General features: G+C 30.5%; 1 protein-coding gene across 2 annotated transcripts in view; it reads right to left on the reverse strand.

The window, feature by feature from the left end:
* Window positions 1-3,032: 3,032 nt before the first annotated feature.
* Window positions 3,033-26,730, reverse strand: part of LOC143222543 (protein amalgam-like) — a 313,846-nt gene continuing 290,148 nt past the window's right edge. For both annotated transcript variants that reach the window (XM_076449164.1, XM_076449169.1), the window contains one exon: window positions 3,033-4,859. In XM_076449164.1, coding sequence (XP_076305279.1) covers window positions 4,744-4,859 — 116 coding nt within the window. In that variant the 3' untranslated portion in view covers window positions 3,033-4,743. The remainder of the gene's footprint in view (window positions 4,860-26,730) is intronic.

Below are 26,730 nucleotides of genomic sequence, written 5' to 3' on the forward strand. Positions count from 1 at the left end.
TGCCGTCACGGCTAAAACGGCGAGTATATTTGTTGGAACAGGGATTCGAACTCGCGATCCTCAGACTGCAAGTGAAGCACCCGAACCAACTGGGTATGCCGAACCGTTGTAAAAATATTTTCTAACAAGTTCCAAGAATAAAACTGTCATACAAATGTGTATTATATCAAAAAGTTATTTTTCAGAACAATTTGAAAGTGTAATATACAATACAAATAACAATACTGATATAATATGTTGCCAGAAGAAGTTTTTATACATCTATCAATCAGCGTGTAACAACGTCATGAGGAAAACATCTCTTATAAAACAGTTAGTTATATTAAACCGGATTGTAATAAACACAAATATCATTATTTTCACTTTATGCACATTATTCAGTAGCGAACATGTAAAAATTATTAGAAACATTATTCAAATATGATGGTTGTTTCAAAGTCTTCAAAAATCAATAGATAAATCTCGTCAACTTATTTTTATTTATGCTCTTATAATTAGTATTGCTGGAACATCCTTTCTGTAGAAAGTCACCAAAAATAATTTTACAGCTGAAAACTGTTTTGATTGTGTGGATATTTTTATTGAGATTCAACACAACCTTTTTTATTGAACTCCAAGCGTTCTTTAAGATATGTTTTATTTGTATATTTATAAGTTTTTATTACAGTTACTCTGAGAACGTTTTTATAAAGAAATGTGTACTTTCTGTGGTTATCATTTTATTATGATGTAATGAAAGGTCGTGTAATTATTAAATTCTACTCGTAATTAGAAAGGCAGTAAGACTGTTGATCACACTGTCTTCAACTTTTTGCAAGAACCAATCTATAATATACAATGAAATTTTTCTCATCCTGAAAAATGTAAATGTAGTTACCAACGGATTACATTCTTGTTGTTTAAGACTCATAACGTACGTAAATTAATACATAAAATCACACGTCGACTTTTCTCTACGTTAAAATACTTTTATTTGCAAACTATCAGCTCTCTTTCTGGAATCACCCCTCATTGGAACAGCGGTATGTTTACAGCTATTCATTAGATGCCTATTTTAAAGCAGCGTTTCACAATTTCACGAATTTGTATCGGTCAGTTCATTGTTGCGTGATGAAGGATCCGTTAAAAGGGAAGAAAGCTCGTAAGTAAAAGTAGTAATGTGGAGAAAAGTTCGTGTATAATTTTACGCATATTACTTTTTTAATCTTGAGTTTGACTAGTTTTGAAAATTTCAGTTTGCTGCCATCATAACGTGAGTGGCTAACCTACAGTTTTACCTTAATCGTGATGTTATATTAACAAAACTTTAATCATGTAATCCTTGAAAACATTCAATTTTTATACCACGTGTAATGACAGTTATGAAAAGAATATTCTCTTCGTGGGGCTTACTCCAGAAATTATGTTCCATTGCGCAATAAAGTTTGTTCCCTGTTCCACATTTTTGTAGCTTAGCAGACTTTTTCATTGTAAAGGTTGTGAAAATCTCAAAATGCATTTTTGAAACATTTCTTAGGAGAATTAACCACATTTTGGTTTTAAAAATTTAATGTAAAGTCCATACTCAAATTTGGATGGTTGATGTTTGTTATTAAGAATAAAGCAACGTAAAAGTTATCTGTGTTATTCCCACCATGGGTATCGGAACCCGGTTTTAAGCAGTATAATTCCACAGACATACCGCTCTGTCAACGGTGGGGAGCATTCAACGTCGGAATAGTTATATACTAGTCTTTACAATGAACAATACACATCACTTAAGTGAAATATATTCAAGTTAGCTGGATTTTTTTTTCATTTCTATAATTTTCTTCTATTTCAATGCTGCAGAAAAACCGCCAAGAACAAAGAACAATAGAATGTACTAAATTTAAAAGTTGAGAGAAAAATGTGAAACGTTCAAAGAAACGTTTTTCGTATCTGCAATTTGATATTATTTAAAGCGTTATATTTTCAAGTTTTTGCTTCTATAAGCAAAATATTAAGTTTAGTCCAGTATGTTTATCATTATATGTACTCAAAAATAGTTTAGTATATTCCAGGAAACATTTTCAGATATTTAAATGTATCTCAAGTAAATAAAATATAAAAAACAACTTATTTTACTGTTTCAATAGTATTTATTCATCACGCTCTAAGGTTTTTAATATATAAGTTTTTACCAAATAATATGATCATAACTCGAGTCGTCCACTAGAAATTGAAATAAATTTTGTCTCGTAATTTAAATAAATAAAAAAGAAATATTTTATGTATATTAAAATATCGAGATAATGAGGTGTTTTAGTAAATATATTCATAGAACGTTTCATACTTTTGTCTATTTATTGTTATATATCCATCAAAAGCAGAGTCTAAGTAGATGTGACAAAAATCAACGCAGTAGCCAGCCATGTGTTGAATTAGTATGTATGAAATTATAGAAAGAAAATACCTTAAATATCAGCAGCCAGCCATGTGTTGAATTAGTATGTATGAAATTATAGAAAGAAAATACCTTAAATATCAGCAGCCAGCCATGTGTTGAATTAGTATGTATGAAATTATAGAAAGAAAATACCTTAAATATCAGCAGCCAGCCATGTGTTGAATTAGTATGTATGAAATTATAGAAAGAAAATACCTTAAATATCAGCAGCCAGCCATGTGTTGAATTAATATGTATGAAATTATAGAAAGAAAATACCTTAAATATCAGCAGCCAGCCATGTGTTGAATTAGTATGTATGAAATTATAGAAAGAAAATACCTTAAATATCAGCAGCCAGCCATGTGTTGAATTAGTATGTATGAAATTATAGAAAGAAAATACCTTAAATATCAGCAGCCAGCCATGTGTTGAATTAGTATGTATGAAATTATAGAAAGAAAATACCTTAAATATCAGTAGCCAGCCATGTGTTGAATTAGTATATATGAAATTATAGAAAGAAAATACCTTAAATATCAGTAGCCAGCCATGTGTTGAATTAGTATGTATGAAATTATAGAAAGAAAATACCTAAAATATTTTGATACACTAACGCTTGATCTGTTTTTGTTGTAAATCAGACTGCTACTTATGCTTTATTACAATGCTAAAATCGGATTTCGATACATGTAACTCATTGTGTATCTTTGTGGTGAAAAACCAAATAAACAAACAATTGAAATGAAAGAATTATTTGAAGTAAAAAGCACAAAATTATGTAACGGATATTTAAAAATATATTCAAAACTAAGTAAAATAGATTGATCATCAGCTGCCTCTGAAATTGATTATAGATTACATTGTAAATCAACTTAATTTGCGGTATAAACACGAGATATGTAAGTAAAATAATTTTGTCCGTTTCAGTTTTCTCTTTTAATTTTTATAATTAATTAACCAAAGTATTCAAACTTCAATTAATTTCAGAAATTTATAAAAATAAAAATATTTCATGACGCTTGTTTAATTAACTGTTTGTTGTAATAAATCAAGTCTTTTCTACAGACCAATAAAAGTAGTCGTTAATATTACATTAATTTTTTATGAAATAGATAGGTTTATAGTGGATTAAAGTAAATTGATATGTTTTTAATACTGTGATTACTGTACTTACATTTAATACATAATCTTACATTGAGCTTACAGGCCATGTATTACTTTCCTCACTACATATATATTTAGAATTTTGTGTAAGGGATAATTTGGGATCAGTGAAATAAAATTACACAAATTTATTTATATCTTCATTGCTGAAATCCTTTATTCGCCGCTTTCATCAGTACCTGTAATTCTCAAAGGTGAAAATATCATTTTCTTACCAAATGCTAGTTTTCTGTAAAACTGACATAATACGACTTCACGTTCCAATCCATAATAAAATGTTTTGTTGAGCGTTCAGTAACTTGGTTTATTGAATCTGTGAGACATAATCATTCTCCACACACATACAGAGATAAAAATTACCAGTAAAAATACTGTAATTAGTTCAAAAGTGTGTGGCATATATATATTTGTTATTCTCCAACTGAATGTCAAACTTGGCTGTGAACACGTCTCTGTACTGAAGAAACAAATTGGAGCTACTTTAAAACGTACTAAGACAAATAAATGGATATTTCATTCACAGATTGACACACATTCATGTACACAATACATTTAAACATTAATTGAAATATTTTATGTACATTTAGGGACTAGTTTTGACGTTTTTCATATTTGCACCTATAAAATTTTGAGATTACCTAATTTCAATAATTTTCAACTTCTAAGGTCATTAATTCTTTAAAACATGTGCCGTATACCAGTATGAATATCTACCTAATATGATGATTTATATTAAAATCATTTAAATATTTTCAACTATTTTATAGTTCTGATGTTTTATAAGTTTATAAACTCAAAAAACGTACAACGATATTCCTGTGTTGATAACTATCGTTGACGCATATATAAACATGTATTTATATTAGAAGTTACCAAATAATCATCATAAATTCACCACAGAATGAGTATTTACATACATTTTCTTATATCCTGAAAGATCATAACGAAAAAAAAACCTCATGTGAATCGTTTTGATGACAGTTTTTAATTTGTCACCTAGCGGTCACCGCACTGTTACTTGTTGATTATTTCGAACATCTAATTGAATATTCACCAATTTTTATTCAATGTTTTGCGACTTTCATTCTTTTCACACGTCTATCTTTGAAGGATAGACCGTTATGAAAAGAAAATTACAAGTGAACAAAATCATGGAGCTAACACAGTCGTCATCTTAAAAAGGCCCAGGCCACAAGGGCAACAACAGTAACACAACGATCGTGATGAGTGCTTGAGGACGACAAAGAAGGACTGGCATCCCTCTGAATCGCTGCTGGTTTCTCTCCTGAAAAAGATAGGATACAACAAATGTTGCTTTACAATTAATAAACTCATTAGAATCACAAATTTTAAAGCAACTATACATAGATGTGTGTGATTTCTTGGTACAAACTTCAAAAGTAAGCTGAATAGTGATTCCAATTACGTGATTTTTTATTTGTTTGAGTTTATATGGTAAGAAATAGTGACAAAACCAAAAATTATATTTCTCTTTATACCGTACAAGCAATAGGTTTGGTAAATACTGAGTGAATGTATTCATAGATTTCTATAAAGGTGGAAATGACGGTACATTATAAATTTCACAGGTTAAGAATTTGTCAATCTTGAGATCTATATGCTCCATTAGACCCACGCTGGTCAACATGAGAAGGTAATGGAAGAGATTGAGTTTGTTACGTTAAAACGACTTTGAATTTGCACATCAGTGTTATTCCATAACCAATACAAAGTTTTGTTGGAACGGAATGTATCAAAAGCACATTTTGACATTATCTGGCGTTTTCTATGTAGTGTTATGTTCTAATTCGTTTTTGAAAAAAGCATGTAACATCCTTTTCCGATTCAAAGTATTCATACACTTAAATCATAGATATATGCCTTTAGACAGGATATTTAGAATTTTCAAAACAGGAATATATCTTATATTTAATGGCATTGGAAATCAAAGGGAAATATGTAAATTTGGAATACCAAAACAATCCAGAAAGAGACTTGTAACAAATTTTATCTAACTCATGTTCCCACTATTCGACTAGAATAGCCCACGAATTGACAGTAGGTAATATTGACTAGCTGGCTTCTCTCTAGTTTATCATCACAATATTAATGATAACTATCTCAGGTTGTAACAAAGCGGTTAGTCTCCAAAACTGTTTTAATATAACTTACTCAATCTCTATATACATATAACATTTAATTAAAAAAAGTACATACACCCTTTGTTTTAGTTTCCTCTTGCAAAATCTAATTTTTTTACGAAATTTGCAATCATCTTAGTTAATGTTTTACTAAACAGTATGAAAGCTAGATACGTTAGTTAAGGATAATTACAAATAACATTTTATTTTTGAATGTTAATTTGGATGTTATTATCGTGGATAATATTACTTAGTAACATGATATATTCATCACTTGCTACTTACCCGCATCTGATGTATAAAAAAGAAAATTGTTTCCTAATTAACACTTTTTGTAGTTATTGTAGATGTAGGAGAAAGTTATGTGTATTGCAAAGTTTAATAATCCTGAGTTTCCTAAAGAGAACCTTGACATTTCCTAATTCATAAATCTAGAGTCAATTTTAATTTAAGTTCGGCTTTGAGATGCCCCGTAACTCGTAAGCTGAGAGCAACTTGGAAGAAAATTAAAAATACTTCAGAGAAATAGTTTTTTTTTAAGGCTGCAGACTCCTTATCAAGAGCTGTGACAAATTGTTTCATAAGACCCAATTTTATGTGCAATGGTAAGAACAACACTTTCTAGAGGTCCACTAGTGGCTCACACGTGACATTGTGCCCCCCACAGAGAACTCGGTCCGTTTTGGTCAGTACTTCCTGTTGTAGTGCGCTGCAGTGTCCCTGCTTTTCCAAAGGTAAAGATAACAGGGAAACTTGGTAAATCCTCTTTGGATAGGTCTATGTGTTCACTTAGGCAGCTATAACTAAGCTGAAGTAGTGAGTGGTGAGCACCTGTATATATATTACTATGTAAAGTTCTAGAAAATTATAAAAGGTTCTTGAAAATTCTCGTAAGTTCTACAACATTCTAGAAAATTCTTGTAAGTTATACATTCTAGAAAGTTCTTGAAAATTCTTCTATGTTCGAGAAAATTCTCTATGAGCTACTCAGCACTGAATCTATCTGGAATGTTCTGGAAAATGGGTAACTTTAAAAATTTCATTACCCAGGTCACAAAAGCAAAGTTTGAAGAGAAAAATAGGTCTTTTCCATTTACTATATGCATAAGCAATTAGAAATAACACTTTCTGCCCAGGAACAAAAAAAAAGTAAAATTTCTGTTGCATTGTGTAATCGCTTATCATATCTCAACAACCATAGGATAACTGTTTTTTGAATCCAGAAACATTTAATAATGTTACACTATATTGCATGTTAAGAAAACTTCATCTCCCCATTTCAACGGTCATGGAGAAATCTGAGTATGGAATATATGACTATTCCTAATGTTATGAAATTCAAAGAAGTTTGTCTTATATAGTGTCATGCCGGATGTTAGAACAGGGAGACAAGTAGTTAGTTCTTAAGAAAACAGAAGTGGCTATGACATGTGTGAAGCATGTAGAATTAATGGAAAAAGAAAATATAGGTAGATCTGGAATCAGAGTTTCATCAATCCTATTGAAGTGGTGGTCGAAGAATATGGAGACACCAAGAAAAGTATGTTCATCAGGGAGATTCTGAAAGGGGACATGAAAAAATATGTTAACCTATATTCTCAGATCTAACAAGAGTTGAGGAAAAAGTCATAAGGTTTAGATGAAAGACGTAAACATTTGAAAAAGCTTTGGCGTATGCTTTGTTATCTGTAGTACTTGTGATCTAATGCACGACCATATCAATTTGAATTTATGGAGTTTCAATATTTTCATACAAATATCTATCATGTGGTTCTTTAGACACGTGAGAAAAAAGTCTGGTTATATGTCCAAATGCGATGGGCGTAATACGCATAACAAAGCACTTAGTGCATATTTGACAGCACTTAAAGGAGAGTAATGAGAGTGAACACCCAGAAATCAGAGAAACCCGTGTTTTCTACCCTTGTATGAGTAGAAGGGAAAGCAAAGGGACAACAGCCAGGAAAACTGAAACAAATTGCATTTACCAGGACGTGGATAGGAATTACTTGTTGACTTGGGTAAAATTCCAGTTAATAGATTAGGCTTAGGCATTGTAATCTAATCAAAATCTACTAGAGTCATTATTATAGCAGTGTTTATAGTACCTCGGACAAAAATTTAGAGTGGACTTTCGAAATGAAGAAAGGAAATTATGCCAAATTGTTCTCATTTTGTTGTGATAATGAGCGAAAATGCAATTTATATTCTGTTGAAAGTGGAACCTATGGTTGTCTTGTTCACTCACCACTCGCTTCCTCAGGAACTTTGATATTGTGAGTATATAATAGCATTAAAAATTAGAGAAGTTTCTGTGCTGGTTGTGGCTATGAAAAGAAAATCAATGATACCAAGCATACCAACTGAATGAATACGTAGTTTAAAATGCCGAATCTCCAATGGAGTGTGACACTTTTTTAAACTACAATGCAAGGAATGCAATTTTGTGGTAGATTTTAATTTCAATAAAAATACAAACAAAATACATATTCGTTGATTTTACCATTTCTGCCTTGAGAACAATATTATTACTATTCTAATATAAATGTTCTGTTTGCTTAAAGTTTGTTTGTTTTGTTTGTTTGTTTTTTAATTTCGCACAAAGCTACTGGAGGGCTATCTGTGCTAGCCGTCCCTAATTTAGCAGTGTAAGACCAGAGGGAAGGCAGCTAGTCATCACCATTCACCGCCAACTCTTGGGCTACTCTTTTACCAACGAATAGTGAGATTGGCCGTCACATTATAACGCCCCAACGGCTGAAAGGCCGAGCATGTTTGGCGCGACGGGGATGCAAACCCGCGACCCTCAGATTACGAGTCGCAAGCTTAAAGAAAAGTCATTGATGTATTGGATTTTTATCTTTTCCAGAAACAAATTTACTAATACAAATACCTATGTGGTGGATCTCAAATGTGGAGAGGATGGTGGTCGAATAAAGAAAAACGAGATATGTAGATAGCACAGTTATATTAAAATTAATAATCAGTTAAAAACTAACTTATTTTTCAACGAAATTCTTAGTTCATCAGAGTACATTCAGTATTCCACCTAAGGAAAGCACACATTCAGTATTCCACCTAAGGAAAGCACACATTCAGTATTCCACCTAAGGAAAACACACATTCAGTATTCCACTTAAGGAAAGCAAACGTGCAGTATTTCCTCAACTCTCTTGCAAGTTTTAAATAATATACATATACATATGAATCCTTCAACGCTATTTGTCAAACGTAAAATTGAAAAAAAAAAGTAAAGTACTGTGGTTTGATTTTTAGTATGTGTAAAATATTGTTAATGAACTTTATGTGGGGTCATGTATTATCGTGATACAATATGCATAAAGATTCTCTAGTAATCAGCAGGAATTGAAAGGAGAACCAGATTGTACGTATATTGGATTCAAAATGACATTGGCATCAGATTCAATCAGTAATCAAAGGGGTTTGTAAAGACGACCAGAAGATTTTTGTCAAAATCGTATGGATTTTGGAAAAAAGATGCCATGAGCATCTAATTCAATTAGTAATCAACGGAAACTATAAGAACAACCAAAAGTGTTTTTTTTTTTTTTGTCAAGGTTGCACGTATATTGGAGGAAAGATATCAGTAGCATCAGAATCAAAGCTTACTTGCAAATGTAAGGCAGCAAGTGTGGATGCCATTATAACGGGACACCAGTTGCAGAAAAAGAATGTCAAAAGAGAGGCCAGAGATAAATGTCCGATGTTGCCAATCTATCTATATTCATAGAATAGTTGAAAGATGTGGAAAACTACCGAGAAACTGCTGAGAGTGGTAATTACATGTGGGAACTAAATTTGGCTGTACAAACATTGATTCGTCAAAAACTTCTAAGAAACAATAATACATAAAATAAACCACTGCTTTTAATATGAGTTCATATTAGCTTTTGATACGAAATGTTATGGACTGCAATCCATGATTCTTGTATGATGATGGGGTTCCGAGATCCACGAATTTACTGAAAAATATCTTCGTAATCTTTGGAACTGCATCAACTCAATTTTTCTTCTCACAGTGGTGATACTTAACCGAATTGAGTGAACAGTTTTAACCAGTGCGATCGATTTCTTGATTAAACGTCATTAAAAGCTAATATAAATTTTAATTCCTCAATACTAAACTGTCCTTCTAGCTAGCTATCAGTATGCAATCAGACGCACTTAGAAGAGATATCCGATTAAAAGCTGTTTTAATGACAACTACTCGCGTAAATGCTTAAACTTTCACAAGTCTTCTGTTCGTATTATTCTTTAAAGATTCAAATTAGTCAAGAAATACAGTTAGGTTGTTTACTTTTGATTAAGACAAAACTTGGTTTAAAGAAATAAATTTTTCAGAATTCCGACCTGGATCCTCAAAATGTAAGTCATTAAAATCCTGAAATTTTCAGATTCATAAAAAATAACAATATCGAGATTACAGCCTCCAATTTGCACTTTAAAAAGGTAACTTTTAAAGTATAATCAAGAATTAAACCTAGAAAAAAGTTTTATTGAAACCTAATTAATATGTTTATCTGTTTACAGTGGGTAAACTTTTAACACAAAATTAATCGAATACATAAGTTTCACTGAAGTTTATTTGGTTGTTGGTTTCAGCAAAAGAGCTTACCTGCCTCTGATTTTAAAGTGATAAATTAGAAGAATGGCAGCTAGTGAACAACACTTGCCGCCAACTTTTGGACTATTCTTCACCAATGAATATAACATTATACCACTCCTTGACTGATAAAGTAAAAGAGTTCAGCGGCAGGATACGAACCTTTTATTCGAACAAAACCGTCGAGCTATGCCAGGTCTTTGTCTTATTAAAATACATTCTCTACTACTGTGTTTCAACAGATAATAGTATTTTAGTTTGCTATACATTTTAACTAACTAGGCTGAGTTTAAAATAATAAATTAATGGTTCTATTGTGTTTAAATGACGTATTTCACTGGATCAGTACGTTCGAGTATTATATTATTTTTTGTAGTTTTCGATCTTGTAGATTGTTAAATACATGTGAGATCAAGAACCATTTTCATGAAACGTTTAGCTATATCCGTTTTATTTAAATACGTTTGTTTGTTTCATAATTTCGCAGAAAGGTGTATGAGAGCTAACTGCTAATTTTGAACTGATGGAAAGTAGCTAAGCAATTCCATTTACTGGCATTTTGAGTTATTCTATTTTGTCTGTTTTCATCAAAAACAATGAATTATTTGCTGTGTGCTAACCACAAGGATTCATTCTAGAATTTTAGCGTTATAAGCATTCAAGCTTAAAACTGCGCCTCCAGGTGGTTTGTCTGTTTAAAGATTTAACACACTAATGATTCCAAAGTGCGGAACACTTTATTAAGATAGAGGATTCTGAACCATTAGATCACAGTCTAGCTTCTACCACTACTAGACCACTCTAGGCCAATTTACATGTGAGTAACTGAATGTCTGCCATTGTCTACTTTCAAGAAGTTGTAGCTCACTTGTTTTAATACATAGTACATGTTGCCTCTGTGATATATCATGTTTATTCACAAAAGGAAGGAAATACTCCTCTGTAAAGTATTTTAACGTTTTCAATATGACATCGTAATATATCTACACTACTGCAGGTACGCTCATAACATGTTTAATGACCATTACGGTACCTGTATTCCATTTTGTTTTATAATATTGAACTTAATTATTAACAGGAAAGAGTAAGAACATGGGCTAATAAATCTCCAAATTAATATTTATTTGGCGTACATTTATTGCGTAAACCACAGTATGTACAAACTGTAAGTAGGCGCTTGTTGGTTCTCTATTTGTATTTTAAATGGAATGGAACAGAACGGCTTAATGCTTGTTTTCACTATTTTATTCGGACAAGTAATGAGATTCTAAATATGGTTGGAAATGTTGTCGTGTAATTGAATTTTTAAATCTGTTTTTCTCGGCCTTTCAAGAACATGTATTTCACACATATATAATTTACCATCAGGTAGTTTCCATAGATAAAAAATAAATCATTCTTATTGGAAACCTTTGTGTTTTAGTTTTTATCTGGCAGGCTAACAGTTGTTCATATAACGGCATCTGAGTATTCATTAAAAATTCATCAACCAATGTATAATATACACCAAAGTTTGCCGTCTTCATATAGATAAATATATGCACCAAGATCTTAATTTGTTACAGAGTTTAACCTTTTAGAGGCACCCAGTGGCTCAGCAGTAAGCCTACTGACTTTCATCGATAAAAATCAGGTTTCAGTATTCGTGTTGGGCAGAGCACAGATAGCCTTTATGTAGTTTTATGGTCAGCAATAACCATCCAACCAACAGTTTTTGAAAACCACAATAAACTACCATTGTAACAAAATTAAATGAAAGTCGGAGTGACCCTGACCTTTGTAATAAACGTAGTGGGAGTTAATCAGGTAGTTCTCATGAAACACTAAACCTTTGTACTATGTGGGACTTAAAATTGGATGAAAACCTTTCGAATTATACCGTTCACAATCACACACAGGAGTGAAAATTTTATGCACGATACAAGATATTTCTTTGAAGTAAAGATATTAGCAGCTGCACATTACATTTGGAATTATTGTTATCTCCTCTATCAGAGTATTAAATATTCTGAGCAATGTTGCCTGCACCAATAATTTGAAGTATATGATTTGTCTCTATGTCTGTACGCTATCTTTATTATTAACTATAAACGTATATCGTAATCAGCAGACAGTGATAGTTCAACGTAATTGAAATTTTATGGTTTTTGTGAAGAAAATTCTTCATAAATGGTAAATACTTTCAAGACAAAATAAGACTTTATACTGACAATTAGCAGTAGCTGTGGAAGGGAGATATAGTTTATTTTAAATATTTTATCGCAAATGAAGTAACTTAGATTTCCATTTCACGTTTACCAGAATAATCAATAACGCTTATTTTTTTTAGTATGCGATTAAGGTGATTAGTTATCATACACTGTAACTCAAAGGAGCATTTCTCTTCTTTGTTCCATTTTAGAAAGTTTGTGTTTGCTTAAGATGTGTTGCATATCTTAGATAATGTATAGAAACCACACCAGTTATTTACATATCGCATCTACAATAAATCAATCACTTGTAACCCGCTTGGAGATATGTTTGATCATTGTTTATTTCCTATGTTTTCTAGCCCACTCAATTTCCTTGACTTTAGAGCATAAGTTTGATTTTTACAAATATCTTCATATTAGACAAAACTGAGACGCGTCCGTGTTTCTCCCTCAGAATAAACTAACTGAATTATCATCATTAATCATGGAAACGTGCAAACATTTCGTTCTTTTGAAAAACAAATAGTTATGTTAGAAGTGAATTAACAGACCTAAACATATTAATTCGCCTAACTAAACTGCAAATAACTCTGTTAAAAATCCTAAAACAAGAAGAAAGTCGAAAAGTGTTTAACGAGATTCGCTTATTTAATTAACCTAACTAATCTACAAACAATTTTACCAAAAAATCCTGAAAATAAGAAATAATTCGAAAAGTGTTTAACAAATGCACTTTTGGTTAACAAGTTCTGGTTTTATTTCCAAATTTTTAAATATTCAAATTCTAGTTTTAACACCGAATACTATCAAACAGTTTATTATGCATTTTCAAATATTCAAATTCTAGTTTTAACACTGAATACTATCAAACAGTTTATTATGCATTTTCAAATATTCAAATTCTAGTTTTAACACTGAATACTATCAAACAGTCTATTATGCATTTTTAAATATTCAAATTCTAGTTTTAACACAAATTCTAGAATACTATCAAACAGTCTTTTTATTATTCTAGTTTTAACACTGCATTTTAAATATTCAAATTCTAGTTTTAACACTGAATACTATCAAACAGTTTATTATGCATTTTCAAATATTCAAATTCTAGTTTTAACACTGAATACTATCAAACAGTTTATTATGCATTTTCAAATATTCAAATTCTAGTTTTAACACTGAATACTATCAAACAGTTTATTATGCATTTTAAATATTCAAATTCTAGTTTTAACACTGAATACTATCAAACAGTTTATTATGCATTTTAAATATTCAAATTCTAGTTTTAACACTGAATACTATCAAACAGTTTATTATGCATTTTAAATATTCAAATTGTAGTTTTAACACTGAATACTATCAAACAGTTTATTATGCATTTTAAATATTCAAATTCTAGTTTTAACACTGAATACTATCAAACAGTTTATTATGCATTTTTAAATATTCAAATTCTAGTTTTAACACTGAATACTATCAAACAGTTTATTATACATTTTTAAATATTCAAATTCTAGTTTTAACACTGAATACTATCAAACAGTTTATTATGCATTTTTAAATATTCAAATTCTAGTTTTAACACTGAATACTATCAAACAGTTTATTATGCATTTTTAAATATTCAAATTTTAGTTTTAACACTGAATACTATCAAACAGTTTATTATGCATTTTCAAATATTCAAATTCTAGTTTTAACACTGAATACTATCAAACAGTTTATTATGCATTTTCAAATATTCAAATTCTAGTTTTAACACTGAATACTATCAAACAGTTTATTATGCATTTTCAAATATTCAAATTCTAGTTTTAACACTGAATACTATCAAACAGTTTATTATGCATTTTTAAATATTCAAATTCTAGTTTTAACACCGAATACTATCAAACAGTTTATTATGCATTTTTAAATATTCAAATTCTAGTTTTAACACTGAATACTATCAAACAGTTTATTATGCATTTTCAAATATTCAAATTCTAGTTTTAACACTGAATACTATCAAACAGTTTATTATGCATTTTCAAATATTCAAATTCTAGTTTTAACACTGAATACTATCAAACAGTTTATTATGCATTTTAAATATTCAAATTCTAGTTTTAACACTGAATACTATCAAACAGTTTATTATGCATTTTTAAATATTCAAATTCTAGTTTTAACACTGAATACTATCAAACAGTTTATTATGCATTTTCAAATATTCAAATTCTAGTTTTAACACTGAATACTATCAAACAGTTTATTATGCATTTTTAAATATTCAAATTCTAGTTTTAACACTGAATACTATCAAACAGTTTATTATGCATTTTAAATATTCAAATTCTAGTTTTAACACTGAATACTATCAAACAGTTTATTATGCATTTTAAATATTCAAATTCTAGTTTTAACACTGAATACTATCAAACAGTTTATTATGCATTTTAAATATTCAAATATTCAAATTCTAGTTTTAACACTGAATACTATCAAACAGTTTATTATGCATTTTAAAATATTCAAATTCTAGTTTTAACACTGAATACTATCAAACAGTTTATTATGCATTTTAAATATTCATTCTAGTTTTAACATTTTCAAACAGTTTAAATTTTCAAATTCAAATTCTAGTTTTAACACTGAATACTATCAAACAGTTTATTATGCATTTTCAAATATTCAAATTCTAGTTTTAACACTGAATACTATCAAACAGTTTATTATGCATTTTTAAATATTCAAATTCTAGTTTTAACACTGAATACTATCAAACAGTTTATTATGCATTTTTAAATATTCAAATTCTAGTTTTAACACTGAATACTATCAAACAGTTTATTATGCATTTTCAAATATTCAAATTCTAGTTTTAACACTGAATACTATCAAACAGTTTATTATGCATTTTTAAATATTCAAATTCTAGTTTTAACACTGAATACTATCAAACAGTTTATTATGCATTTTTAAATATTCAAATTCTAGTTTTAACACTGAATACTATCAAACAGTTTATTATGCATTTTTAAATATTCAAATTCTAGTTTTAACACTGAATACTATCAAACAGTTTATTATGCATTTTTAAATACTCAAATTCTAGTTTTAACACTGAATACTATCAAACAGTTTATTATGCATTTTAAATATTCAAATTCTAGTTTTAACACTGAATACTATCAAACAGTTTATTATGCATTTTTAAATATTCAAATTCTAGTTTTAACACTTAATACTATCAAACAGTTTATTATGCATTTTTAAATATTCAAATTCTAGTTTTAACACTGAATACTATCAAACAGTTTATTATGCATTTTTAAATATTCAAATTCTAGTTTTAACACTATCAATACTATCAAACAGTTTATTATGCATTTTAAATATTCAAATTCTAGTTTTAACACTGAATACTATCAAACAGTTTATTATGCATTTTCAAATATTCAAATTCTAGTTTTAACACTGAATACTATCAAACAGTTTATTATGCATTTTTAAATATTCAAATTCTAGTTTTAACACTTAATACTATCATACAGTTTATTATGCATTTTTAAATATTCAAATTGTAGTTTTAACACTGAATACTATCAAACAGTTTATTATGCATTTTTAAATATTCAAATTCTAGTTTTAACACTGAATACTATCAAACAGTTTATTATGCATTTTCAAATATTCAAATTCTAGTTTTAACACTGAATACTATCAAACAGTTTATTATGCATTTTTAAATATTCAAATTCTAGTTTTAACACTGAATACTATCAAACAGTTTATTATGCATTTTAAATATTCAAATTCTAGTTTTAATACTATCAAACAGTTTATTATGCATTTTTAAATATTCAAATTCTAGTTTTAACACTGAATACTATCAAACAGTTTATTATGCATTTTAAATATTCAAATTCTAGTTTTAACACTGAATACTATCAAACAGTTTATTATGCATTTTCAAACAGTTTATTATGCATTTTTAAAATATTCAAATTCAAACAGTTTATTATGCAGTTTTAACACTGAATTTAAACAGTTTATTATGCATCTTTAAATATTCAAATTCTGAATACTTCAAGCAGTTTATTATGCATTTTTTAACACTGAATACTATCAAGCAGTTTATTATGCATCTCCAATCAGATATTCTTCTATCTTCCTCTGTTGTAGAACCTGTTTTTTTTTTATATTTTATTTTCTTCAAGTATACTTTTCTCTAAATCGTTTAGTCTTATGAAAAATGTTTTAGATAGCGGACTTACTCTACAATACAAGAATACACTCTTATGAACGAGTTGACAACTATTGCTGTTTTTAGTTTTGATAGGTTTAATCTTCACCAAATTTGGATTTGGTATGTGCATGATTGTGAGGTAATATATAGATAGAAATATAGGTTTTGGCATATTCTAATATTTTATTCACTTAGAAAAAAAATTTTTTTTTTTGCAATTAAAAGTAAAACGGGTTTCCTGTGACAACAAAGAAAAATTTTTCAGCTCAAAACTAACAAGTTTAGTTTTTATTAACCAGGTCGTAACTGTTCAAGCGGTGAAAATTACCATGATACTTAAAAAGTTGTTAATCTTCATACCTCCCCCCCATAAAAAAAATATAATAAATGTTGTAAGTCCATCAGTTTTGAAAATTCATTCAGATGCACACTATGAGATAAAGGAAGAAAAACGATTAACAAGAGGTTGTAAATCTTGCATATACACACAGCCATGTTACGTACATAATTGAAATTATACATAACAGGATAACACACGTCTTAGAACGCCATATGTTACATTATGCATTATAAATGTTTTAATGAGGAGGCTTAAGAAAAGGTTTTTAGTACGTTTCTTTTACTATTATATGAACGCAGATGTCCTTGCCATACAATGCATTCTGTTGAAAATTATATCGAGTAATTTAGAGAAATTCAACATGTATCTTTTGGTTGTTGTTGTTTTGAATTAAGCACAAAGCTACGCAAGGGGCAATCTGTTCTCTGCCCACCACGGGTATTGAAATCCGGATTGTAGGGAGGTAAGTCCACAGACATACCGCTGAGCCACTGGGGAGCGTATCGTTGGGTTCTAATTATTATCTTAATTATTTGTACGGGAATAAAATCAGAAGTTTATAGGGCCAATTTTGCCATACACACAGGTATGTTATATCACTAAATACGCTTTTAAATTCCAAGAATAATACAATGTAAGCATGAAAGATGACGTAGAAAATGGTGAAAATATAGTAAAGATGTTAAACTTCAAAATTCACAAGAAAATACACAGTGTAAGCGATAAGTATCGCCTCTCTAAAGTACCTAAGTTAAATTGCTTTCAAAATTAATTGTACTTGAAATTAGGACCGCAATTCTCATTAACCGACAGCCGATAATATCATACAATCAATTCAATATACGATTTAGTCGTGTAACTGTTCTCAGTGATCAGCGATTAATCTAAAAAAACTAATTTATATATAATATTTACCATGGATGCTGAATAAATTGATCCTTTCTGCAAGAAGACACGATTTAGCAACATCGTTTACAGATCGTTAACCAGGTATTAAACATTCAACTAATTTTCAAGCGTTTATCAGCCGGCCTCTTTGCAAGAGTCTTAATACAGATTTATATATGTTACTACTCGTTTCTACCCAATAGTAATAATTAACCTTCACTTTATCAGCTTTTTTTTATTGTCATTGCAATTTTTTGTCTTGCAATGTCCAGAATTAATAACATTTATATTAATGATAAATTAAAATATTGATAAAGAAGAGAAAATATAAAATAAAACAAAAATATGTGTACCACATGACGAGCAATATAACGGAAAGGCTACATTACTATTTTTGGCTACAATGTGTTGTTCTTTTTACTTTTTTTGCATTAAATTTAGAATTAAAAGAGCATCCAACGTTAATATCATACTATGTTTAAGATAATACACATTGTCTAATAGTATCCTCACAGTTAATGTGTAAGCTGCTTTAATTAGGTTGATTTAGTTTTAGTTTTAACTGCGTAACATCTTAAAACATTCCACCAAAAAGGTAAATTACAGTTGTTAAAGTAGTGGTAACTGATCAATACAGTTTTGTCAATGTTTTTTTAATAAGATAGGTACGCCTAATTATCTTTGATTTTAGGTAAAATACACTGTTGTTTTGAAATTATGCCAAATTACATTTTTCTTAAATACTGTTGTGTTATTTTGTGGAATGAATATTGTTTCTCTATAACTCAAATACATCAAATGTAAATACAACTTGAGAAAACACATTAGTTAGAAATTTGCAGTAGTCTTCTGAAAGCATTTATTAAATATACGACATCCGGAAATACTGAATAGATGACTTCAGCATAAGTATCAAGGAATCATCTTCAAAATGCATTTTTTATTGGAAGATCAATAAAGGTATTACTAATCAAGGTATTATCGACAGTTAAATCCCTGCCAGCCTTGGCAATACAGCCCATAAATAATGGTTTAAAAATGTTTTATGTTGTTATTTCTATTTCTCTAAGAGTGATTGAGTTTCAAATAGTGTACGCCTTACGTGAGTGAGAATAATTAAGACTACTTGTAGAAATGTGTGTGAAATAATGGGGTTTAGGGCTAGTTTACAAGTTTTGTTACGCTGGTATATATGTTTTCAACTAACAGTATGACTGTATATTTCTCTGGTCTGTTCCAGTCAGAAAAACTTGTCTCCCAAATTATATATCTTCGGAGCTACATTTTAAAGTCCTAACATTTACTCATATTACAAAATAGTATAGCATTTTAGATATTAGAGATGTGACGGATTTACCGTTATACGTTTATTTTAATACCTACGTTTGATTCAGTTCGAAGCCTGTGACGTATATTGTTGGGTGTGTATTGTGCCATTCCCGCATGTTCTCTAATTTTGTAGAAAAATCTTGAGAGCAGGAATCAACAATATGCGGTTTTATGTGTTTGGTGATTGGTATATAAAACCGACGCGCTGAGAAATAGTATATTATTGGTTAGCTACGCTCCGTATACTATAAGCCTTAGAAGCTATAATTGTGGTTAACGCTTATTAATCGGAAAACTACAAAATTTTATCAAGAATGTTTATAAAATTCAAACACTACAAAACGCTCAACTTCAGTTAATTACTTTGGACGTTATTATTTTTACGAGGACATTAAGCATCTTCGCTAAAAAAAACAGCTTGTAATCGAAGTAAGACCAGTCAAGAAAAGATATCGCTAGCTTAAGCGAGGTGTAACAATAACAACTACGAATTAATTTTCTTGTCGTAGAGCTGGACCAGAACTAAATATTTTATCGATAGTCCAGGTCCGTTGGAAACTCGTGTCCGAAGTCTGAATCACAAACAAAATTCGTTCTAAACTCAAATCATAATTCAATCGATAGTTATTGTTGCCAACAAGATTTGATCATGTATGATAACTGAGATTTTTTTGAGTCGTTCTCCCTTAAACAACTAAAAAAATATAGTAAAGTGAATTGCTCGAATATTCGTTTCGATACCTGTTGTGAACAGAGCACAGATAGACTGTTGTGTAACTTTGTGCTCAATTACAAAGAAACAAACGTCATAAAATGTTTTGAATTAAACAGAGCAACGTGCAGGCTTTCAGCTCTACGTGAGCTGAACCCAACATAATATTGTGATTTAATGCTTTATCAGCATGTCTTAAATTTTCGAATTATTCTAGAAATGAACACAAGCAGGTGTACATGAACTTTCACAAACTATTTCAATGAGACATTTCCGCAGATAACACTGTGCAACACTCAAAAAAGTACAAGAGATCTGTAGCCATTTTTATATGCAAAATGACATGGGAAATCCATTTCTGGCCTTCTTTTTGTTGAATTAGGCATGGTTTTTTCAGAATTGTCACTGTATACCCTTTTTGTTATTATTATTAAATAAAATTCTCTACCGCATTGTAAAATGGTTTTCAACCCAGGGCTAGAGACCAATCTTAGTAACACCTACAATGTGATATGATAAATAGCACAGAACAGTTTAAAATCATATTTTCTGGTTTATTATTGTGTGCTTATATTTAATTGAGTTTATCACTTAATACTTTATACGTCAAAGCTTGTGTTTAATGTTTTTTTTCTTTCAGATCTTATTTGTTTTCAATAATGAGTGCAAGACAGTGCAAAAATTATCCAAACAGATTCTGTTACATATGTGGGGAATTAACTTTTGCTAAAGAAAAGCGCAGTATTACACGCCATATCAAGAAAATGTACAAGGCGTACTTCGTTTGTGACTTAGGAGACCAGGACAAGTCATGGGCTCCTCAAGTGTGTTGCCTTACATGTGTGAAGACATTGAGTGCCTGGTATGCAGGAAATAATGTTCACATGCAGTTTGGTGTGCCAATGATTTGGCGTGAGCAGAAAGATCACTCTAATGATTGTTATTTCTGTCAGCAAGACTTTACAGGCTGTACTACAGCAAAGAAAAAGAAACACATTGTTTACCCAAATTTGCAATCAGCAATGCGCCCAGTAGAGCACTCAGAAAATTTACCTGTGCCCAAACCTCCAGATCAAGAAATGCAGAGTTTCAGCAGTGCAGATGAACATTCCAGTGGTGAATATGTGAAGCCCAATCATCCAGAAAGCGAGAATAAATCAATACCATTTTCTCAAGAGGCTCTAAATGACTTGTGCAGGGATCTCTATTTAACCAAAGACAAAAGTGAGTTTCTGGCATCAAGGCTTCAAGAACGTAATCTTCTTGAGAAAGGAGGGAAGATGACACTGTACAGGAAACGTACAGAGGATCTGCTTGCATTATTCACCATGAAGGATGACTTATGCTTTTGTAATGACATCACTGAACTTTTTTAGCAACTGGAAATACCATATGATAACACCAACTGGCGACTTTGCATAGATGCATCCAAGGACAGCATCAAAGCTGTTCTGCTACACAATGGTAACACTCTGCCTTCTGTTCCCATAGCTTATAGCGCAACCATGAAAGAATCATATGAAAATCTGAAAGCAATTCTAACAAGCATACAGTATGATGACCATAACTGGCATATTTGTGCAGATTTCAAGGTTGTGGCCATGCTTACTGGCCTTCAGCTTGGCTATACTAAATTTTGCTGCTTCCTGTGCTTATGGAACTCCAGAGCAAGAACTGAACATTGTGTACGCAAGGATTGGCCGATCCGAGATGAAATTGAGCAAGGAAAACACAACATCATGCACAAACCACTTGTGAAAAGTGATAGAATTCTTTTACCACCTTTGCATATTAAACTTGGTTTGTTTAAGCAATTTGTGAAAACCTTGGACAAGGAATCCTCCACATTTACATATCTTGCAGAGAAGTTCCCTTCCCTGAGTCAAGCTAAAATTAAAGAAGGTATCTTCATAGGTCCCCAAATTCGAAAAATTGTACTTGATGAAACCTTCATCACACATCTCAAGAGAAAAGAGAAGCTTGCCTCTTAGTCATTCAAGAAAGTTTGTGATAATTTCCTGGGGAACCATCGTTCAGAAGACTATGTGCAAGTTGTGAATGATCTGCTGAGTCATTATCATGATATTGGATGTAACATGTCTCTAAAAGTTCATGTGCTCCACTCTCATTTGGATTTTTTTGCGGAAAAATCTTGATGATGTGAGTGATGAACATGGCGAGAGATTCCATCAGGATATTTCAGTGATGGAGCGACGAGTTAAAGGAAAATGGAACCCTGGCATGTTGGCAGACTACTGCTGGGGTATAAAAAAAGAAGATCACACTCCACACAAGAAGAACAAAAGTTGTTTAAACTGACAGGTGTGTGTTTTTAATTCATAACCAATAAATGTTTTGTTACACCAACTAAATTTTTGTTTTGTTTTTTTTGTAACTTTCAGTATTTGCAATGTTGTGTTCAATACGCGATATTTTGCAGTATATTATAAAACATATGGTTCATGGTACAGAAAAACGGTGCCTAATCTGGAGGAATAAAGGTCAGATTCAGAATCAGGACAATTTTTTGACCCAGAAACAAGTCTTACTTAACTTGTACTTTTTTGAACCTGAAATTTGTTGCACAGTGTAATCTGCATTTTATCATATTTTTTAAAGAGATGTATTTTTATTGTAGTTTAAGTGTCTTTTCTTAAGCCTAAGCTCTGTGTCTTCTCATTAAAAGAGCAGAAGAAAAAAAATAAACAGCGATTACTCTCTCAAAACTTTGTTAATGGTAAGTTTAATATAGTTTTAGAGGAATTTTTAACAGATAACACACCACAATGTAAAATAAGATAAGATAAATACAAACGTCACACACAGAAAAAAAAACAATGAATCAGCCTTCAGCATATAACTTTATTCATAAGTTTGTTGTTAAACATAAAGCTATAGAAAGGACTCTCAGTGCCGTGCACGCAGCCGGTATCGAAGCCCTGTTTTTAGCGTTATAAGCCTTTAGGCTTACGGCTGAGTCACTTAGGGAGGGATAATTTTTTAGACTGGAAAATAAAATATAAATAATACTTTGCACTTTTAACCAAAATATAGAACATAGTTCTTTGTTAAGTTGTGTAATTAAGCTAATAGACCGTTGATTTAGATCAAACCTCATTATGGAGAAGTTAATTACATTCTCTTGAGTTATGACAATGAGCGAGAAATTAAAACATTCTAGAGGTAGGAAAGAGCGGAATAACAACATTGAAGCTATCCACAGTAATATAACTTTACAGTTACATTATCGAATCGTTAAACAAATAAGTTAAAGTATAATTGTTATAACAGTTAATTGCTAATAAAGCTTAGGAAATTAAGATAATTTAACTCGGAAATAAAAACAAAACTAGAAACAGGGGCTAATTAATTATATATAGTAGAAACGCATTGTTCATTTTACTATGAAATCTACTTAATCATTTTGATACATTTAAAATCTAGATTAGAATATTTAGTGACAGTTACCAAATTTGAAAACATATGTACATATATGATATTTTTTGTAAATTTTAATAACCATAAAGCATAAAATAGATACAAAAAGTCATTTACCTAAACAAAAAGAAGGAAAATCTTAAAATTGTTTTCTTACTCCAGTCATCTTTTCAAAATTTTACATAAAATATATTCGTCTTTGAACTATGTTTTCCAAGAAATGTCTTTTCTGAATTATGAGTACCATTATGTGCAAAATAGTTAAATAATAACTGAAACAAAAGTTATTGCTAACGCAGTCGAACGAAATGCTGTAGATATGACATAATTATTTCAAAAGACAAGCTGCATTTTGTCTCCTTATAAAAGGATGGGCAATCAAGCAGTATCCCACGTGGTTACTCTTAACCGAATAGCAGATTTTTAAAGTGTCTGTAACTAAATTTGAGTTTAGCGACATATATACGATTTTTGGGCCTACTAGTATGCACTCATCGGGAATACAAATTTATGCTCCCCAGTGGCTCAGAGATCTATTTGCGGACTTACAACGTTATAATCCGGGTTTCAATAGCCGTGGTGAGCAGATCACAGATAGCCTATTGTGTACTTGTGCTTAATTACAAACAACAATATTAATTTATTCATTTTCTTCTCTAGTTCATTTATTATCTGTTGTTTTCGCAGTATCATAAAATTTAACTACATTATCGTTAATCTTTGATTCAAATAACCTACAGAAATCGGAAACGAAAAAAAAAAGCCAAGTAATTAATATAGGTAATTCAATATACCGTTTTAGCTAGATACATGTAAATTCATAAAACAAAATCATTATAATGCATTAATTTATGATTTGTTTTTTTTTACTGTTAAAGATATTTTTGGTCGTGATTTTAAAATACAATTTCTTTGTTTGTATTATAGACCAGTAACAATCAGTTATATACAGGGAACTGGCATTGTAAGTCCCTAAATATTGTTGTTCCACCGTAGAATAGTCAGAAAATAATCTCGTGAATTCAAGATAATAAGTCTGTTTGTTTTTTAATTTTACGCAAAACTATACGAGAGCTATCAGCCCTTGCTGTCCATAACTTAGCACTGTAAGAGTAGAAGGAAAGTAGCTAGTCACCACTACCCATAGCCAACTCTTGGGTTACTCTTTTACCAACACAAAGTGAGATTGACCATCACTAATAACACCCCTACGGTTGAAATGGTGAGCATGTTTGGTGCGACGGGAATTCGAGTCATAGACCCTTAGATAACGAGTCGAGCGCGTTAACCATTGGCTATGCCTAGCCTCATACAATAAGCTAACAATGTAAATAATCATAATAATACAAATATACGAGATAAACTATAAAATACATGGATAGCCATAATATTTGATTATATAAAATTCATAACTTATTCGTTTTCTTGTAAGTTCTACTTATTTAAATCCTTTTTGGTAAATTAAGAAGAAACTATGAATTTTCTTTTAACTTTCCAGTACCATTATTACTAGCAGTTACCTATTCAAAGTAACTTGATTACATGTAAATCAAAATTAAAACGCAGCTGATAAATTAGCGAGCTATATTCTGTATAACAAGCATAGTATGTATAATATATAGTAAATTTATAATCAGTTAAAACGGTGCACAGGAAAATGAAATTCTATATAATACAATACACAGAATAATCAATTGGTTACCCTCCTGATTAAAAATGGTTCTACTTTCCATTAGAGCCGTATATTATTTTGCCAGCTTAAAGAAAAATTACAGTACTGTGCAAAAGTGTCAGGATAAGAGAATATTTTGTCATTCTTTCCATTTTATTGCGCTAATGCTTCCATGCCATTACAGAATCTAAATCTTAACACTTTGGAAATGCTTCACTGATTTCTGTTGACAATTGAATGAGCCTTGATGATAGTACTAATTGCTCACTAGAATTCCTATATACTTGTACCAAATACATGTTATAAGTGTTCTGCTTGAATGAACATATTGATTAAATTTAGGGTCTGAAATAATTGTCGTGGTACCCCATGTTGTGTCTTAACTGTATGGAAGAAAGTTAACAAGGAGTCAGCATATGGTACTAGTATATGCTAAAAGAAATCTGTTTAACAGCAATCAACAAGTAAACCTTGATAAAAAAAGTGTTTAACACTAAATATTAAGTTTTGTTGTCATGTTACGACCCAAAAAGCGTAGATAATTGTCAGCAGAACAAAGAGTTCGCAAAAAATCTTTACGTGATGCTTGTTCGACTCTCTGACAAAATCCTCCCCAAACACTGCCAAGTTCACACTAGACTATGAGACCAAGAAAGATAAATTTGAAAATACGAAAGGAAAAGACAAAATATCTAAACTCAATTACACTGATGTTAAGTAGCTTCGTTTATGCATAAGGAAGACTGCCACCGATCTCAAGCATGAGATAAACGACCATGTATCAAATGATAGAAAAGTGTCTAGAGCTACAATATTAAGAATACTAGACAAGAAGGGAGTATTTAGTCGTGTAGCAGTTAAAAACACTTCAATTCGTTCTCAAAATATTTTCAGGAGACTAAAGTTTACTTTTAAAATACACAGAACAATGGAACATGAATCACAGGTGAAACATCAAAATATTATTACACAGAACAATGGAACATGAATCACAGATGAAACATCAAAATATTATTACTCAGAACAATGGAACATGAATCACAGGTGAGACATCAAAATATTATTACTCTTCGTACATAGTACAACAGAATTTATGTGTTCCTCTTTTGCTTCAATAACTGCAGAGTCTTTCAGACATTGCTGCAACATATTTAAACAAAGTGTCCTTTTTGGTTTTACTCCAAATGTCTCCAGTACATTCCCATAAAATGTCTTTAGAAATACCTTTTCATTTGTCAAGTTTTTGATCTACGACATTCCAGATATGCTCAATTGGATTTTAAAAATATTTTCAATCTCTGCTTTAGTTGACAAAACTAGATTGGTTCATTTAGCTGTATGAATCCCAATGCCAACCAAAGCAGGGATTGAAGATCGTTATAAAATCTATTAACTGGTATCACTTTAGTTGTTAGTACAGCATTTATTTTGTTTTCGATACTTCTTATAATAATTCTACGAATAACCAACGAGCCCTGTTTTCCGTTAAAGTTTTATTTTATATTATATTCATATATAAAAACGAAATCCGTTTCACGTTTATTGGCTAATTTCTCACACATTATTTAATCAGTCTCCCCCAAACTTGT

This window comes from Tachypleus tridentatus, chromosome 8 (assembly GCF_004210375.1).
Source record: "Tachypleus tridentatus isolate NWPU-2018 chromosome 8, ASM421037v1, whole genome shotgun sequence".
Lineage (NCBI taxonomy): Eukaryota > Metazoa > Arthropoda > Merostomata > Xiphosura > Limulidae > Tachypleus > Tachypleus tridentatus.